The sequence below is a fragment of the Branchiostoma lanceolatum genome, chromosome 6 (assembly GCF_035083965.1).
Source record: "Branchiostoma lanceolatum isolate klBraLanc5 chromosome 6, klBraLanc5.hap2, whole genome shotgun sequence".
NCBI lineage: Eukaryota > Metazoa > Chordata > Leptocardii > Amphioxiformes > Branchiostomatidae > Branchiostoma > Branchiostoma lanceolatum.
In genome coordinates, this window is record NC_089727.1 from 5,389,486 (window position 1) to 5,408,063 (window position 18,578).

Consider the following 18,578-nt stretch of genomic DNA (forward strand, 5'->3'; position numbering starts at 1 on the left):
ATGTTGCAGCTAGACTGAGTAAAATCTCATTAAGATATGTGAGTGTGAGTGAAAAGAGTTGCTAAATGTTTGTTCTAAGATCTTTAGCTAGGTTAGTTATCTTAGGATGTTGTGTGTTTTCCATATTTGTCACTTTCATTTCAAACGTAGTGATAGTTGTTGGGCAGGGATCATGACTAATAAATACAGTATATATTCCTTATCTGTATTTATGTTTTTTTCTGTTACAGTTTTCAATGAAAAAATAATCCAAGATGGTGTAATTTCAAGTCGATCTGTTGAGATCTTCTTGATTTGCACAAAAGTACATGCATGTTATGAGTAGGCATCAGTATTACATTAATTGTATGATGTTGGACTTCAAGGCAAGAGTAGAAAATCCATATTGTTGGTGTTGGAATTCAGATCATAACAAATAAGTACAAATCAAAGAAATCTTCATCTTTATTTTGCAAAAGCTGGTAAAAATCTACAGTACTGTACAAATACTTGAGAACTGTGTGGATTTTGCAGCAGTAAGGAATGACACCGAGATGTACATGTACAATGCTCACAAATGGTGTACACATTGTGATCTATTGACAAATGCGTAAAAGTTGTATTTTGTGACTATCTTTCTTAGCTTACATGATGCAACGTTTCAATGAGAATAAAAAGCCCAACTTTGATATGACTTATAAAATTGTGTGGTATTTCATTTTAAAAACTATTGGGCAGACAAAAATAGGATATTACAGTATTCAATGAGGGCAGAAACCATGGTATGTCATCATACATTACGTCATAACTAAACAATGTTGGTATGTATAATTATCGAGAAGAACTTCTCCAGTTTGATAGAAGGGTAACACTGACTGGTATCTGTACTCTGTTGGTTGGAACTGCTGACTGGTGGGCTACCATTCAAAGTCAGATTCGCCACCTTCAATGCTGCAAATAGTGAACAAAAAATGTAGGGAGGTCGGAATCATGGAAAGGATGGTGTTTGTAAAACAAATAAACAAACAAACAAACAAACAAACAAACAAACAACACATTCTGCTGCTGAAACTGAGATATGTTATTTACTAAATCATCAGTCGCATGAGCTCTACTACTGTAACAGTAGGTCTAGCTATACCCTTCTGTAGTTTCCTCTTCCTTGGTGTACAAAACATGAAGGACTAAAGACTACCCTGACCCAATGTTCTATTATAACATATCTGGATTACCGTATTTATGGACATTAACAAGATGTGTCTCCCTTCTCCATATAAAGCTACAACCCCTACATGCCAATAATAAATGCAATTACAGGTAATATCAAATATGTTCTGAGAAATAGTTAAATATGCCAAAATGTTACTCTGGTTTTCATTTCTTTGTTGGGATAGACTTGCTTGCAATCAGCAGTTTGAAGTGAAGTAGCTAGGAGGATTTGGTAGCTTGTAATGGGTGAGGGTTATGAAAAATGGTGGATTTCAGTATTTAAGAATACATTTTCTGCCACTATCAACTCCAGTTTTTCTGCTCATGTTTTTTATACACTCCCCTGATTACCCTTCCCCTGACTCACCTGCCTAAGTCCTCTGCTGCTGAGATCTGTTCTGAGATGCTGGACTGGGACCCTGCTGCAGCCTCCTGAGGAGGAACACCAAAGCAGGCATTAAAGAAAAGCTTAAAGGTAAAGCGACCGACCTCGACTGAGCATGAAACTTTTTTGTTAGGAATAGGAAGTACGAATGTAGTGTGGCTTGTGTATTCAACCAAGCACGCCAGATCACCTCTACTCTTCGCGATAAGTGTGTTGGATGTCTTTATGTGCAGAGGTTTGTTATAATCTCCCTCATACATGGGGTCGCGGGCTTTACGTCCCCATTCAAAAAGACAATGCTACTCTTTAAAATTGTGCCCAGACCCAGGTATGAGCTCCATGGATTTTGGACAAGTGTGGCGAGTAGCAGAGAGTGCATACCACTACACCTCGCAGACATGCAAAAAAGAGTAAGCTAGTATAATATCAAGCGATGACATTTTAACATTTCTAAACAGTTACTTTACACCTAATTGGAAGGCAAGAGAAAACAGTTGCAGCATAACCTGGACAAACTTGACCTTCATACCTTTGCCTTTTCTTCCTCCTTCTGTCTTTTTAATCTCTCCATGTATTGCTTCATCACCGGGTCAATCCCAGCATCTTCCTCTTCTTTCTTTGCCTGGGCAGCTTCTTGCTCCTCCTTTTCCCTCTTCTTTTGTTCCTCTCTTTGTAGTCTCTCTCTTTCCTCCTTGGCTTTCTCTTGCTCCTGTCTTCTTTGCTCTTCCTCTTCTCTCCTTTTCCTTTCTTCTTCTTGATGCTGCTGCCTCCTCCTTTCTTCAGCCTTCTCTTCCTATTATCATACAAATCAAACTTAGTCAAATCTGTTAAAGCTTTGTGATTGGTTGAGAAGGTGGCAATTACATGGTACTGACCCCTCATTAGCATAACATAGATTGAAGGTGTAGGCCGTACAAGTGTTATCACCGGTGCTATAGGCCAACGACAAAGAAGCATTAGCTTTCCAACTGGTGCCAAAGAAATCAGTAGTGCATAATATTGTCATTTCCATTTTCAATTGTCTTAATTTTGCTTCCACAATAGAGCATGATGTAACAATGTAGCAACTACTTTGGGGTGTAAGGATGGATCAAGCCACCTCCTGTTTTTGTATAATGTATGATTGGGATGGTTACTGATAAAACTGCACCAAGATTGTGAAGTTGGAGACACCGTTTCTCCAACTGTCTAAGACATTATGCTTTTCAACTCACATGAAAAGGACAGTCAAGATAAACCTGTAAGTCCAGGGAAGCAGCAATGAATTAAAGAGTTACAACATCTAGGTTAGATGATATGAATGTGGAAAAGACATAATGTAGTTGATGGGAAATTATGAACACCCTGGCACTAATTGCCCAGTTCCCACCTCTAGCTTCTGTAGTCTCTCCAGTTCCCTCCGTTGTCTTTCACGTTCCTCCTCTTCCTTTTTCCTCCTCTCCTCTCGTTTCCTCATGGTCTCTTCCCACTCTCGCTGCTCCCTTTCTTCCCGCTCTTGCCTGAGTTAGAGGTGAGATTGACTTTCATATGTATCATGTTTACAAAGTACAGTTTGCAAAATGGTTTCTGCATTTACAGAAATACAGAATGCATTGCAGTGATGTACATGTAGGCTGGCATGCATTGTACATAGTTGCCCAGTAAAACATCTACAAGCATAACTCTGTGAGGTCACATACAAGTACTGAACAAATGTGTCTAAAGAGATCAATAATGCACTCGTGTATATCTGTGCATACCTGGAGGCCCTACACTAGAGATCTCTCAAAGAACTGCTTTTCAAAGAAGTGAATAGTATATGTATACTGGCAGATAGATGTTAATGGAAGTTAAGCTTGTAACCTCACAGAATGGGTAGCCCCACAGAGCTACATACCTTTCTTTCTCCTCCTGCTGTCTCCTGTCTTCCTGTGCCCAGTCTTGAGATTGTCTCTCCATGTCCAGGGTGGACCATCTTTCACCCTGTCTTACTTCTGTGGCATAAACACATACATGTAGGCTCATGAACCACCCCATTTCCACGAGAGGATGTAACTACCCTGCTACTGTTAAGCGAAGATTTGACAGATTGCTGAACAAATTTCAACCTTTTATGCATCTCACTGTGATTGTGAATATAGGTAAATATAAGAACACAGAGCTACCATTGCTTTCCATAAGGACTATCGCAAGCTTTAATATTTTCCATGAATTTTGTGGTTAAATCTGTCATTTTACACTTACGGAAATACATTTTCAACAACTCATGTTATGAAGTTCAGATCTTTTGGATTTTTGTCCGTCCTAAGAAGCAAATTTCCGTCCAAGGATGGAAATTGGATCCTGGAGACTGCCCTGCTTTTCATGTCCGTGAAAGCTGTGGATCTGTGTTGTCATTGTCCGTACCTGGTAGAGTGTCTTGTCTCCTGGGTGATGGTACAGGCCTGCTGTCCTGTGGCTCCTGTCCTGGGAAAGGTCGGGTGGAGGAGACGTCAGGCTCTGGCTCAACAGCCCGTCTTTCAGCACCAAGGACTGTCGACTCGTGCAGTGGTGGGGAGGCAGATCGCTCTGAATCTAAAGAACAACTCATACTGTTTACAGATTATAAAGTCTAGACAAATCAGAACAATTGTGGAGATTTTTCAAATTTGGCACACACATAGTTGATCCTATGCTACACGAATCTGGATATGGAACCATCTCAATTTCTGCCCAGGAGCATTGTGACAGCATCTTGAACTTAGAACCCATATGTGTGCCGAATTTGGTGCTTTTAGACAAATTTACACAATTTTTGTAGCCATGCCACGGGACTAAGATAAACTATCAGGTAAAGAAACAAATGAATTTAACAACAAAGGTAAAAACATAAACTCCATAGCAGAGGAAAGTAAGTGCTGCACCTGTCTCACTACCAGGTAAGACCACCACACTAGGTTCCCCTGGCCGGGCGATGAGGTCATCCACAGTCATGGGGTCGGCAGGGGCGCGTACAGACTCTCTGGGCATGTCGTCTTCTCTTCTTCTGGGAAAGAGCATGTACTGTTTGTTAATTTGGGTCAGCTGCATTTTGTGTTATATATCTGACATCACCTTAAGCAGAAAATTGATCAGTGCAATGTTTCAGCATTTCTCTCTTTGACCACTACATGTAGGTTCATATTTCAGGGAATTGGAATCAAGCAAAGATACTGTCATTGTATGATTTTTCTTCCACTGCATAGACAAGTTTGTAAAAGAGACGTAAAAGCCTTGCATGGTTTTAAAAAAAGTGATGATTTTCTATTTGGAATACAAGAGGGTTATGAATCCTGACCTCTGAGTGCGAGATGGCCCCAGCGTCTGCTCAGGACTCCAGTTCGTGACCTCTGACAGCCCCAGGGAACTGTTGCCATGGAGATGGCCATCTTGTCTGTAGGGTGTGGAGGACAAAGGTCGCGGTTGGTCGTCAGACCCTCGGATAGGTGAGGGGATCGTGCTGGTGTAGGACTCACCTGTGGGGATTCACATGTTGAAGGCACAGAGAAGTGAAGCGAAAATGACCTGGAACCTGTTAAGCTCAAAATTATGAACTCAATGAACAGATGACCTTAGTAACTCTTCCATTGGTCGTGATAGAGGAAACAGATCATATGTATAGTATTTACAGGTTCATCAATCCCCCAGCCCTTTTTGACAAGCACAGTAAACAGTGGATCACGTTCGGTCCTAAGGACTCCGCCTCTTTCCAGTAATGTGAATTTTGGATGAGCGATACAGCCTGGATTTGATATCACGACTTCCTAGTCTAGAGGCTGGGTCAAACCATTCACAAACAAACAACTAAACGAGAAAGCAAGTAAAGAAACAAATCAAACCTCCTACCTAGCCCAGTTGCAGTTGCAGGTCTGACCTGCGGTGGTTCGGCCCAGGACACGTGGTGTGTTGGGCGCGGTGGTGACGTGTGATGGCGACCAATAATTCCCTGTGCGGGATCCCGCGGTAATGACGGAATGTTGCCCATTTTCTGCTGATAGGTTTGGTACGTCTTCTCCAAATTCTATGAAGTAAAAAGTATATTCAATGTCAAATGAGTACATCAGGTGCTGTTATTAATTAGTCCTAAACATTCATGCCAACAAATGTATGCTCTCATGCATACATTGTGCATCCCATTGTGAGTTATGTAAGGAAATCGCAGAGAGAGGTCCTTCGATGGAAAGTGAAGACAGACTCCAGTTGTTGTCGTGGCCGAGAAACGATCTTTATTCCAAACTCACATGTTCTCTCCTCTCTATTCCTTGAGCCGGTCTGTCTTGTCTAACATACTGTGTTCCTGATTTTATACATTTCTCAACATCTTCAAGATTAGTCATGAAGGATGTGGTAAAGGAGTAACAGTCTCAGGGGCAATGGCGAGCCTAGTGCCGTCTTGCACGGCCTTGTACAGGATTAGTCATACACACGTGTCATGCACCGAGTGCATTTCTCAGAAAGCTAGGAGAGTCCTCTACTTACGGAAAGATTTCAATATGCGCTATATTACATCCCCCTGGTTTGAAACAAATGCGTCCTCGCATTTCACAACAGAAAAATGGTAACAAATCAGTTTACATGTACATTCAAATAGTGACATATTGGCATATGGCTAACAGAGATGTGAGCTACCCTAGCTGCATTACGTCTGGTGTGTCACAATAAAATGAAATCTGAACAGGAGATATAGTCTCTGGAACAAGAGTTCATTTGTCAAGTCCATGCTGAACTGTCGGTGCTCAGGTTGCAATCTGCATCATCCTGAAGTCACCATCACTCGCATCGTTGTTGTCTCTTGGGTCTGCTCCGCTCAGGTGCACCAGTTGTCCCTCACCATGTTTCATCCTCATCTCTTCGTCTCAGTCACGGCGGCTGTATCCTGTCCTTGCCCCATTGGCTGCCGATCTGGCTTGTTGGGATCAGGTCACAGGCCCGTGGAATTCTCGGTCCTCCATAGGTGGGGTGCCCTGTGTGGCTGCTCCGCTACCGTCCGGACCGTTATCACCCTCCATAAGTGGTGCGTCATCTGTGATCGCTCTGCCACCGTCCGGGTTTAACTTCTGCATGGTAGAGAGAATCGGACAACCTGGCCACACCATCTTGCTATACTAAACTACAAGACCCTAACATTTCTTCATCAGATTTGCTAGCGATTTCTGACACGAATTTCAGTTCACCACTAGATATCCCATAACTAATGTACGCTAAGCCCCGGGGGTAAGGATTTAACTGACTTTGCTATCAGCTGAGCCTTCACGACGCCCAAACGTCACCGCTAACCGGCAACGCCGCCCGATTGTTTGGCTTTCCGTAGACGTCATCCAGCAGTCAGCTCCTCCCCCCTCTGACTTAGGGACAAGAAAAACCTAACAAATAAACTTCATTTCATTGACAACTGTTGTCTGTTTTTCCATTGAGACTCCATCTAAACATGTTAAAAGCTAAACCTTGCTTCAGGAAACAGCAAACTGCTTCCAACCTGCCCATCCCTACTACAAAATGCTATGAGTCACGTTTCTAGCTCTGTAACCAGTTCAAACAAGGTCAAACTAGGCTCCCTCAATACCTACTACCCTACCCCGGGAGACTGTGGGCTGTCCTTGAACCCCTACTCAACCACTGTGGCAGTCAGTAGAGCTCCTGTCGACATATTCTTACCGGGTTACATCTCAACAACAGTCAAGCCTGTTCTACATGTAGTGTCAGCATTAATTTATGCAAGTCGGTGTGCCTTTCTTTTAACTGCTGTGAAAGGGTCTATCTACGAGGCTAAGAAACACGCAGCAGCTCAACATTGACCTACTTTTCTCTTCACCACTCGATCCACAAGAAAATTAATAAATGACAAGGAATTTCCATCAGCAAAATCACACCATGAAACTTGAGGAATTCAGATTGTTGACGGGAAAATGTATTGTTCTGCTACTTTGAAGGATCGACTTAGCACGGCTTTTATTTCCTTTTCACCTATATCAAACCTTTGGAAACTAAGGACCTAGTAAGCTGCCTTATTGAAATCTATCTTGGGTTATGTCTACATTTTTTCGACTTACACTAAAAGATTAGACTATGTCGGAAAGAGTAACAAAAATCAAACATTATTGGTGGCCAGGTCATCACAATGCTCAATACCAAGCAAAGGCAAGATCTCACCGGACTGACACTGGCTGGGGTCCGGGATGATCATCTCCTGTTGTCTGGTAGTCGTCCGAAGGTCGGCCATGCTGGTCGTGGTGCCACAGATCCGGCCCGTGCAGGGAGATATTACCGCAATCCTGCCGACAACGCCATGTAAGGAAATCGCAGAGAGAGGTCCTTCGATGGAAAGTGAAGACAGACTCCAGTTGTTGTCGTGGCCGAGAAACGATCTTTATTCCAAACTCACATGTTCTCTCCTCTCTATTCCTTGAGCCGGTCTGTCTTGTCTAACATACTGTGTTCCTGATTTTATACATTTCTCAACATCTTCAAGATTAGTCATGAAGGATGTGGTAAAGGAGTAACAGTCTCAGGGGCAATGGCGAGCCTAGTGCCGTCTTGCACGCCCTGGAACAGGATTAGTCATACACACGTGTCATGCACCGAGTGCATTTCTCAGAAAGCTAGGAGAGTCCTCTACTTACGGAAAGATTTCAATATGCGCTATATTACAAGTTACCATACCACAGATAAATTGACAGCAAATACTGTATGTTCACTCTTCGGCATTTTAAAAAGCTGAGTACAGTAAACCCATTGTGGAAGCCAATGGCAGACTAATGGAGAAGACTGTTTTTGATTTCATGAAATAGAAAATTTAAAAAGTTGTAGATACAAGCTTATAGACATGTAACTAAGGAAGTACATTACTCCAGACCACTGGTAGGAAACAACGAGAAGACAATCATGAAGACAGGTTTCAGCAACATCACGCCAAATCATTACACTAAGGATATTATCTACACTGGTTAAACATAGACACACAAAATTCACCTCAGCCTCTCTCTCCAGTTGCAAAAACCTCTGCTTGGTCTCCTCTATGAACCCCAGTGACCTGTCAGGCCGACTACTCCTGCCAGGCCTGTCACTCATCCTGTTGCTATGGTAACCTCCAACCAACTGGAGGGCAGGATCCACCCTGGTCTTCCTCAGGCTTGTGTCCATGTAGAGGTCAGAGTTTGCAGGTCTGAGTAGGTCGTCATCAGAGGATGGGGTGGAGGACCGGTGACTGGATAGAGAGCATACTACTTAGATAAAATCACAAAACAAAAAATAAATCAAGCAACTGGATGAATTCTCAAAGAGTCTGACATTTCAGATTCAAAAAAATCAAATTAAGTAGAGAAACAAGGATCGAAAGTAAGATTACCTGTTTATAACTGAAGGTTTGGGATTTCTGTAGATCTCATTCTGCAAGGCTGGAGGCAAACAGAATATTGAACAGTGTATGACAGGGCTTACTTTGAACTTTGCAATGAACAAAAACAGGAAAATTTCAGGTTAGCTCATAACTTTATCTAAGGTACAAAACCTGGTAGCCTGGATGCCAGACCATAGCGCTGGGGGAGAAACATATGTCCCGGTCCCTTTGCCAACTCTGGGGGTAGGGCATGTTATTTTCCCGGCCTACGGGATTAGTCTTGCGCTAGGTCTGGTATCCAGGCTATATCTAGCCATTCGAGGGGTAATATGTAGATGACATTTTATGAACTTCTTCTCAGGCTTAGAAAATTGGCTATCGTTTAGCAGAATGTTTTCTGTGACTGTAGGAACCTTCTAAAAATCATGCACCCTTTTACCATTCATTGTAATAACTATTGCAAAAGTTACCCAGTTGAGTCTGCTGTAGGGCCAGCCTGAGGTCAGCGACCTCTCGTTCTGTCTGGTTCAACAGTCGTGTCTGTTCATCATGTCGTCTGCGCAGATCGTTATTTCTGGTGACCTGTAACACAGAAAAGATTGTACCATTTGTAGTCTTGCTTACATCAATAAGAGCAGCAATACTGGAGCCACATGCTTCCTACCGACTACTCTACAATAATTTGAAAATGACTTTTGGTCAAACCAAACTACTGGTTCATCCCTGGGCAGGTATCTCCAACCAGTTCATTCTGTGTTTATGCTGTTTATTGCAACATTGGTACTCTTTCTGGTATCGTATTTCTGTGCCTTCTCCTACATGTACTTGCAGTTGATGTTTTCAAAGCGAGACAAACTGTTGAGAAATACAATACAAGAAAAGAGTGTCAGTGTTGCAAAAAGAGGCGTAAAACAGAGATTGAGCCAGATCTTTACGTCTGCTTGGAGTTTACCAAGGCTGAATTTTGTTCCCACCTCCGAGTCTAGTTCGTTCTTGAGCTGCTGTTTCTGGTGCTCACACACGGCCTTCTCCGTGCTGAGTCGTGCTCGCTCCCTCTGCAGTTCACCCTGCAGTACCAGCATGTCTGCCGGGGGGCGTGACGACCTCTCCCTCTCCTCCTGCAGCAGTTTTTCCAGCCCTGCAGTATAATTTCATTTTTTTTATTCTATCAAAATCTTGAAAACATACAAAGGATTAGAATAATACGAAGGTCCAGTTTCCCTACACATGACACACATGACTGCAATATTACTTGGCTAGCATGCCATGATTAATTCTGTTCATAGGAGTACTGGTACATGTAATGATGAGAAAATCTTCAAGCAAGTAGTAATTATTGGTACTCACTCAACTTCTCTTGCTGGTGCTCATTACCCATTTCTGCCAGTTTCCTGGGGGGAAAAACATGATAATGGGTTGTAATGATAAAACTTCTAATCTCAGTTCTCTTACTTCTACATACAGGTACCTTGAGTATGTAAATCAAGGTTAAACATCCAGGCAGGGCTGTCTCCAGCTTGAAATTTTTTTCCGTCCCACTAATTCTTTGAGATCCAAAGTGGTTTTCCGTCCCAACAAGCAAATTTCTGTTCTGGGACGGAGGGACGGGTCCTGGAGACAGCCCTGCATCCAGGTAATACACAAAACAAAAGTTCCAAGGACCTTGAATATGAGCTCAAGGACTGCATCTGTTACATTTCTTCAGGATTAAGTCATATACAAAAATAATTATTTTGCAAATACCTGTTGGCAGAGTCCAGGTCTCTTTGTAGTAATGCAGCCTCTTCCTTGATGTGTCTGAGGTCTCCCATCTGTGGACAAGTCTAGTTTTTAGGTGATATCATTAGGCTATTTCTTTACCAGGATTTGACAACAAAACATTACAAAGGAAAATGTTAAAGATTATGAGCAAACACACTACATAATACAGAGTGCATTGGGATGATAGTGAGGATATGACATTCAGCTGTTAAGATGACAAAGAAGCAGGGGAAGTTTCCATTCACCTGTGGTTAGTGATAACATAGAGTATTGGGGTGTATAAGTTAAATATGTTAGTTAAGAAAACTACACAGATGTTAGATATTTCTTTGTTTCAACAGTCAAGATCATTTAGCAGGAAACCTGTTACCCTAGATGTGATAATAGAAACCGAAATACAAAATGATTAATAACTGTGAAGGTGCTTTGATTTGGATGGCTTGATCTTAATGATTTTCCATTGATCAGCAAATTGTTTGGTTTTATCTTTGATTAATGTTTTGAATATTGTTAGACAAGCTTCATCTTGATAGGGGTAGAGATTTAGAACGAATCCCTGACCAAATCAAAGCACTTCACAGTAATGTAACAGTGAAAGAGAAGTGTAACAGTTGTGTACTGGACACCAGCAGAAGAAAGCCACCAACTCAGTCATGAACAGGACATCTTTCCACAACCCAAGTAGGCAGACACACAACAGGCTTCAAATACAACAAAGATGTGGTCAATGTAACATGCTTTGTAGTGGAATATCTGACTCAGAGTATTGTACATTTTTGCTGTAGTACATGTAGGCTTGAAGATGTAGAAGGATAAAACTTTTGAATGAATTTTAACAAAGGTGTGGACAAGTTAGTAATAGTTTTCAAAGCTTTTCTACAAAGAATGATTAAGAGATGGGGGTTACATGTATTTTCCTGCTGGGAAAGGCGAACGTCCCTCAGCGACATAACTCCCTCGGCAACATAACTTCTTTGGCCCGTGTAAGAAATCGCATAACCTGCCACCACCCCCAACCCCCAAATATATACGCCACCGTTCCCGGGAAGTCTGCGAAGGAGGCTATGTATTGGGATAGTTGAGACCTTTTTTCATCAGTGCTAGAATTTTCAATTCTAAAGCAAGTATTTGGAAGCCTGTTGAGAGAGAGAGACTCAGGTTGGTGTAAAGCTGTGCCCATACTTCTCTGAGCCTTTCTTGTAAAACTTGGTTCTGCTTGGTAGTGTATGACATGTCTCGGTCCTTTGCCTCCAAGTCTCTCTGGAAGGCATATCATCAACGGTTGGTTACGATTAAAAAAAACAGACCTAATGTTTTATAGGAGTGCACAGCTTATACAATACAATATAATACTATGAAAAGTACTTAGTAAACTCAACCTGTAGATGTCAGGAGCAAAAGAAAAGTTAACATTACACTACATCTATTTTAACTGCCAGATGTAGTCACATATTAACTAAATGTACAAGCAACTGAATCTGTAGTACATATGGAAACCTATCTTTTTCTCCACTGTACAAATTTCTCAAAAGAAACTGGATTTTATTCAATGACCATTTATTAATGACATTGCTGGTGAAAGGAGTCTAGAAATCATAACCAAGACTGGTACTGGATGATTCTTACCTCCAGCTGTTTAAGACAGGCTGTTGTCTCCCTCAGTTCCTCTTTTACCCTGGTCTGTGCAGTCCTCTCCTCCGCAAGGCGTCTTGCCTCCTCTGTGCAACACAATATAAGATTTGTTAGGTTCTAATCTGCACAGGATATTGAGCCCTGGGAATTTCATATCAAGTACTCACTGATCAGATACTGTAATTCTAGTCTCTGAATCCTTCACAAAAGAGCTGGTTAACCGCCATGTGGTCTCACTTCATTAACCTCAAGATCGTTGTATCTGTTCCAAAATGGACACAAACTAAGGTAATCTGAACTCACCCCTGTTCCTAGCTTCCCGCTCCTCTTCCTCTTGAAGTCGTTTCACATATTGACCTTTGACCTCAAGTTTGTATCTATTTCAGACGGACACGAAGGTTAGGACAATTAGTTTGTATAGTAAAGACATTTCTATGGGACAATGTTGACACTATTGTGCAAGAAAAGGTAACTACGGGATACAGCATCTAATCTAACAGTATCCAAATAGTAGGTACTAGGTAGGGATATCACATCTCAAGACTTAAGTGAAATCACCACAGTGGTGATTTCACTTAAGTCTTGAGATGTGATATCCCTACCTAGTACCTGAGTGCCTTACCACTACCAAACATACATCTGCACACAAGAAAGCAGTGTTACAAAATCAATGCATGCATAGATGTCATCCATAACATGTAATTTGTATGGCCCTGACAGTGCTCACTTCATCATCTCATTGTTCAGCCTCTTCTCGTAAGTCTCCTCAATGCTCTTCACGGCCTCCTCTCTACGGTGGATGTTCTCTTCCAAACTCTTCATCTTGTCCTGTTCAATCTGCACAGCTCTGTATAGTTGCAAAATTACAGAATTTTAAAGCCGGTTACAATGTTACATTCAAGTTATATGTATGGTCTCCTAAAAGTACACAAATAGAGACACAGGGGATTGATAAAGAGGTCTTGGGAGTGGCTATGAACAATCAAGAGCTGCCTGTTGTGCAAAGTCTTATTCCGCTCACCTGGGATGATTTTAGACTCTGGCCTATTATCAGTACAGATATATTATAATTACCCTTCACCTGAAGGCTACAACACTATTGTAGGATTCACAGTCAATGCTGTGCAGATAGATGTGGGGTACTTAAGTTAAAAGTTTTAGCCCTTACCTGTCATTAACTTCTGCTTCCCTTCTAGCCTGTGTCTCCCTACTCCGTACCGTCTCCAGCTCCTCGAGTATGGCCTGTCTCTGGGCATGCATCTCTTTGTCTTGGATCTGCAACATGACATGGCGCATGTTATGCCTCTCTAATTCTATTCTAATTCTAACTTTTTATAAGCTCCATTTCCGCCCTTCAATTGACAAAAAATAATGTGCTATTCAGATCTTGCAACTTGATATTGTCTCACATTATTGTACTGACCTCTTGTTGCTTCTGTAGCCTCTCAATTGCGTTCCTCTCACGGGCCAGCAGAGCATCAGACTTGATACGGTATTCCTGCTCCAACTGAGGGATAGAAAGCACATCTACTTGTACAAAGGGTAACTTTTTTCTTTGTAGGGTTGAACATAGCCATCGTGATTAAGTTTGAGTCTGCTTGATCGGATTGTGGAAATGATAGATGGAAAACAGGCTGAATGGGAAACAGGCTCTCTATAGAGTCTATACTATAGGCTCTCTTTCTTGAAGACTTCAGATTCTAAAGGCTCTCTATATAGTGTATATATGAATCCGCTACTTTGGTGCTCTAAGCTACAGTAAAGTGGGTGTTATTATGTATGTCCTTTGTGCATAAACATTCAATCTTTCACACTTTCATTTCAACCAGCAACTGGCCCCTTCATTGGCTTCTCTTTCTGGGTTCATGACATGGAGTACACCACCAATAGGCTGAAATATACAACCATCTGTTGATCACATACTATCATATTGTTTGAAAGAAGAACTAGTTAAGACCAGTTGTCCATTTCTTCATTATCTCCCTCCTTCTTACCTCTCTCCTCATTGCATCTATCTCCCGTCTTGTCTTCTCCTTCTCCTCCAGCCTCATCCTAACCAGCTCTGTTTCCTTGAAGTGGGCAACCTAAAAACAGACAGAAACAATCTTAATTTCACTACTTACCTCCTCTGTCTTGGAGTATCAATAATCTATTTAGTATTACCTTGTGAATGAGTAGACATTTTACCTATTGCTTTGTCACAATGTGAAAGGTAGGGCAAAACAGGTGCATAAGCATCTTTACAAGTAGCCCTCCCTTATATCAGCTTCAGCATATTTTATCTAAAGAGTTGCTGATTAAGATATGTCATGATTCATTGTTTCATCTGAATCATTCTTTTTTCAAGTATAAATCAAATCAAATCAAATCAAACCAGACAATAAATTTATCAACTTTTGTGATTCAACATATGTGCCTCTTTGACCCCATGACCTATGTTAGCCTACCTCCTGCTTGACCTGTGACCTTGCACGCTCGTCGACCTTGCGCTGGTAGGACAACATCCTGTCCTCAATGGTCAGTGCGCTGCTGGCGGCCAGTTGGTCCCGTTGTACTGAGAACCGTTCATCTACAGACCGCAGCTTATCATCTGCGAATGCGAGACAATGCTTGGCTCAATGTATATGGAGTGAGAGGGAAACTGGACAATAATATACCATGTACATTTAAGTTTGGCTTTGGTTTGTGTGGTGTAACGGCAGGGTGTTTGGCCCAGAACCCAGGTTTGAATCCCCTGACGCCACCGATGTTGTGCCCTCGGGAAAGGCACTTTACACAACTTTCCTCATTCCACCCAGGTGTAAAAATGGGTACCTGACTTCGGTTGGGGAGGTAAAAGGCGGTGGAAGGAGAGGGATGGGCTAGGCCTTCCAATACTGTGCCCTAGACATGGTGGATAACAACCCACTGGCCCTACGGCCTCAAAAAGGCTATGGAACCTTTAGGCTTTACCTTATACCTTGGCTTGTAACTAAAGGTAGGAGGTTCTGAGAAAATGCAGAGTGTGTCCTTACTGAGTGATGCAGCAGGAGGTAGAGTTGCAGCATCTGTCTGGCACCCGATGTCCTCAGTTAACCCCTGGGGGAGGGCAGAGGTCAGCTCACACAACAGCTGCCATAGGAAACCTGCAAGCAAAATAGCATAGCTACATGCATCTTCCTGTTTGTAAACTATGGAATGCATTAACTAATCCTCAAAAATGGATTCTGCTTTGTGTAAAATTCCTACTTTCAGTAATAAGTGGTAACTCAAAATGTTGAACAAGTCCACAGTTACACTATGTTGTTACTGCTAACAAGCAGTCACTAGAATGGTTACATACCTTTGGAAGAACCATGTAGTTTTCCGGTCTGTAAGGAGAGAGAAAAAAATCAGGCTTGATAACTTCTTTGAGAAGTTAATGAAACTTCTTGATGGACAGGATTTATATTTTATTGCTATATCATATTCATAACACAGCTATTCATTTAATGATACTTGACTGTGTACTCAAGTTGTGCAGAGGCTAACCCTGACCCAGTGAGATAACAAACAAAACGAACAATAACAGGAAAAACAACTTACCAATGACTTGTGCACTTTTGACTGAGGATTGACTCTGAGGAGTTGTAGAAGGTCACTTGTGGTGAGCAGCTAGAAAAAGTCAACTTAACTTAGAAAAGCATGAAACTCATAAAAAAGAGTCATATGTAGCATGACAACACAAACTTCACACACTACTAAATTCTACAAAACCAAAAGAGATCCCAAGACAGTAGTCATCATTTATCAGAAAGAATACAAACAGTTAGTCCATTCAATTAATATTTGATCCAATAATCAATACTTCCACCAATATTCACTGAATAACATTGACAAAACTGTCTGACAGGTTTTAGTCAGTCCTATTGAGTACACCTATGATATGAACAAAAAAACTGAACTTTTGTTCATAATGTCATTTACCAACACATGTACAGATGAACTTTCATGGCAATTCATGCTATGACAACACTGCGCCTGTTGTGATCTAGAGGCTACATCTTAGTATTCTTACCTGATCCCGTGAGATCCCACATTCTGGAAGGAAGACTGACAGGGAATAGTCGTAGCTACACTTCTGCAGGTGGTCGGCTATCAGGCTGTTGGCTGCTCTATGCAGCAGAGACCCTCCCTCTGGAATATCGACAGGCCGAGGAGCCCGATCTGAGCGGCCGCTGGACCTCAGCTCTGTGATCAGTTTGTTCCTCAGTTGACTCTGTCAGGGAAACATGCAGGTGTCTTAAAACTTCTGGTCATGACACAAAGATTCCTTGTTTTTGAATATTTTTCTAGTCCACCAGACTCTTCAAATGGTTTGATTAGCTTTATTCAACGTAACACAAAGTGATGGTGATTTAAGTGAGTGGCTAAAATTTGGAAACAGTCAGACGTTATTCTAACGTTACTCCACACTATTCTAACTTGACTCTGGTACTCTCCAAGCAGAGGTTGGTGGGGAAGATTGTGACCGTTTTATCATATGCCCCGTTTTTCGTGAGCTATCCCCACTGCTGACGAAAAACGGGGCATATGATGAAACGGTCAAAATCTTCCCCACCAACCTCTGCTTGGAGAGTAGACTCTGGGACCTTACAAATGGTGTTTGATTGCTTTCTGATAAATCTATCATACCACAAAGATTGACAAAGATATTTTGAACTTCTGAGAGGTGCTGACTTCCAGTTTCCTTATTAACCGTTACATGACCTATTTCTTTTAAAGTGAGGTCAGTCTTTAGATGATAAGAATAATCACCTTTAAGGAGTCTAGCAGCCCTCTCTCCTTGAAGGTGTGATAGAGCTGCTGCCTCAGGTCTTCTGCGCTCATGGAGTCTTCACGTGAGGAAGTCATCTCCCTGGAGAATGACCTGAAAAGACGAGTAGAGTAGAGTCTGAGGATGACTTGATAGGTAAAATGAGATGAGTTTTGTTCAGAATGACAAGTAAGGTTTACACAATTAAGATTACACTTCAATAAAGGGATCAGGGCGATTCGACCGTTTACCAACTCGGCCCAACACCCTGGTCAACTCAGCCAGGGTTCAGGGTTAGGGGCTGAGTTGGTCTGATTTAAGCCATGGGCCGAGTTGGCCCAAAAGCATTCGACATTACTGGTAAACTTTACCCTATATCTAGATGTAGTTAGAATATGCCCCTGACTGAGTGAGAGTGTGTGTATATCATACTATATGCTGTGTTCTGTGAGAGTTATCCATGTTCCTGTTTTAAAAGCATCTGTCATGTGGTTATGAGTAGCCATGATGACTGTTATAGGGCTTACTTTTACTTACTTGAGTATGGCCCGTATGGTATAAGCCCTGAACAGTCACGATGACTAGGGGTTGAGTACTGCACCGAGCGAGACGCATAACGGCAAGACATAAATTTACTGTCTTTATCAAATAGCCTCATATCTAGTATTAGCCGTGGCGACTAACGAAGGGGGTTTTTGCTTGATATTACATATACTTATGTAATATCAAGCAAAAACTCCCTTCGTTAGTGGTGACTAACAAAGGGAGTTTTTGCTTGATATTATGTAATATCAATCAAAAACTCCCTTTGTTAGTCGTCACGGCTACATATCTATGAGATTATCAGCAGTTAGTTACAACACAAGGGCCCGGTACAAATAAACGAAGGGAAAGGAACATAAACAACTGATATTGTTTGTGCAAACAAGGAGGTTGAATATTCAACCTCTTTGGTGCAAAGGACACCCCTGACAAGTGAATCTAGCGGGTTAGTGATTTGCCCCACCTTGTGGATGTAAGCATAAATGCAGCACACAACAAAGGACCACTGTATCGAAGTAAACTGTTTGTTAACTATCTAGCAAGACACGAAATCTATACAAGCAGTTAGGAACGTAAACTCTTAAAACTACTGCACAGAAAGTACAAGTATCAAGCCGTATACTCGATTGCTACCGCGCTGTATAATAATTTCCACTTCCCACATATCATACCGTCTCCCCCTCCCCACAGGCGCACAGAAAAGGTATCTAAAACAGAGAAACCCTTAAATATGAGAATATAATACATCATACCACCGTCACTAGATTATTTCTGTCAATAACGTACCTTTATCTTGCAAAAATTCCTTTAAAACGCGATCAAAACAATCACATAAACAAACAAATTTCGTCTTTCATCCATGTATGCCGCCATTTTGAGACTTTTGAACCCATTACTCATCTCTGATTGGCTAACATTTGACCAATCAGTAGGTACAACAAAGCGGTTACTATTTGTGTCCA

At 41.7% G+C, this 18,578-nt stretch overlaps 1 protein-coding gene across 2 annotated transcripts; it reads right to left on the minus strand.

The window, feature by feature from the left end:
• Nucleotides 1–431: 431 nt before the first annotated feature.
• Nucleotides 432–18,503, minus strand: LOC136437268 (centriole and centriolar satellite protein ofd1-like). Of its 2 annotated transcripts, none has more exons than XM_066431751.1 (29): nucleotides 18,403–18,503; nucleotides 17,076–17,187; nucleotides 16,336–16,536; nucleotides 15,864–15,932; nucleotides 15,622–15,649; nucleotides 15,314–15,424; nucleotides 14,747–14,889; nucleotides 14,294–14,383; nucleotides 13,723–13,806; nucleotides 13,468–13,574; nucleotides 13,027–13,146; nucleotides 12,603–12,676; nucleotides 12,294–12,385; nucleotides 11,850–11,927; nucleotides 10,650–10,717; nucleotides 10,254–10,297; nucleotides 9,881–10,044; nucleotides 9,377–9,488; nucleotides 8,916–8,964; nucleotides 8,540–8,774; nucleotides 5,417–5,591; nucleotides 4,869–5,046; nucleotides 4,456–4,574; nucleotides 3,959–4,126; nucleotides 3,450–3,546; nucleotides 2,943–3,072; nucleotides 2,103–2,366; nucleotides 1,556–1,620; nucleotides 432–930 (listed from the first exon to the last, which is right to left on the minus strand). In XM_066431751.1, exons 2-29 carry the CDS (start codon nucleotides 17,169–17,171, stop codon nucleotides 897–899), a joined length of 3,195 nt encoding a protein of 1,064 aa, XP_066287848.1. In that variant the 5' UTR covers nucleotides 17,172–17,187; nucleotides 18,403–18,503; the 3' UTR covers nucleotides 432–896. The 2 variants fall into 2 exon arrangements, with proteins under 2 accessions (XP_066287848.1, XP_066287847.1); XM_066431750.1 differs by having other exon boundaries at nucleotides 4,456–4,577.
• Between the last annotated feature and the right edge of the window lie 75 nt (nucleotides 18,504–18,578).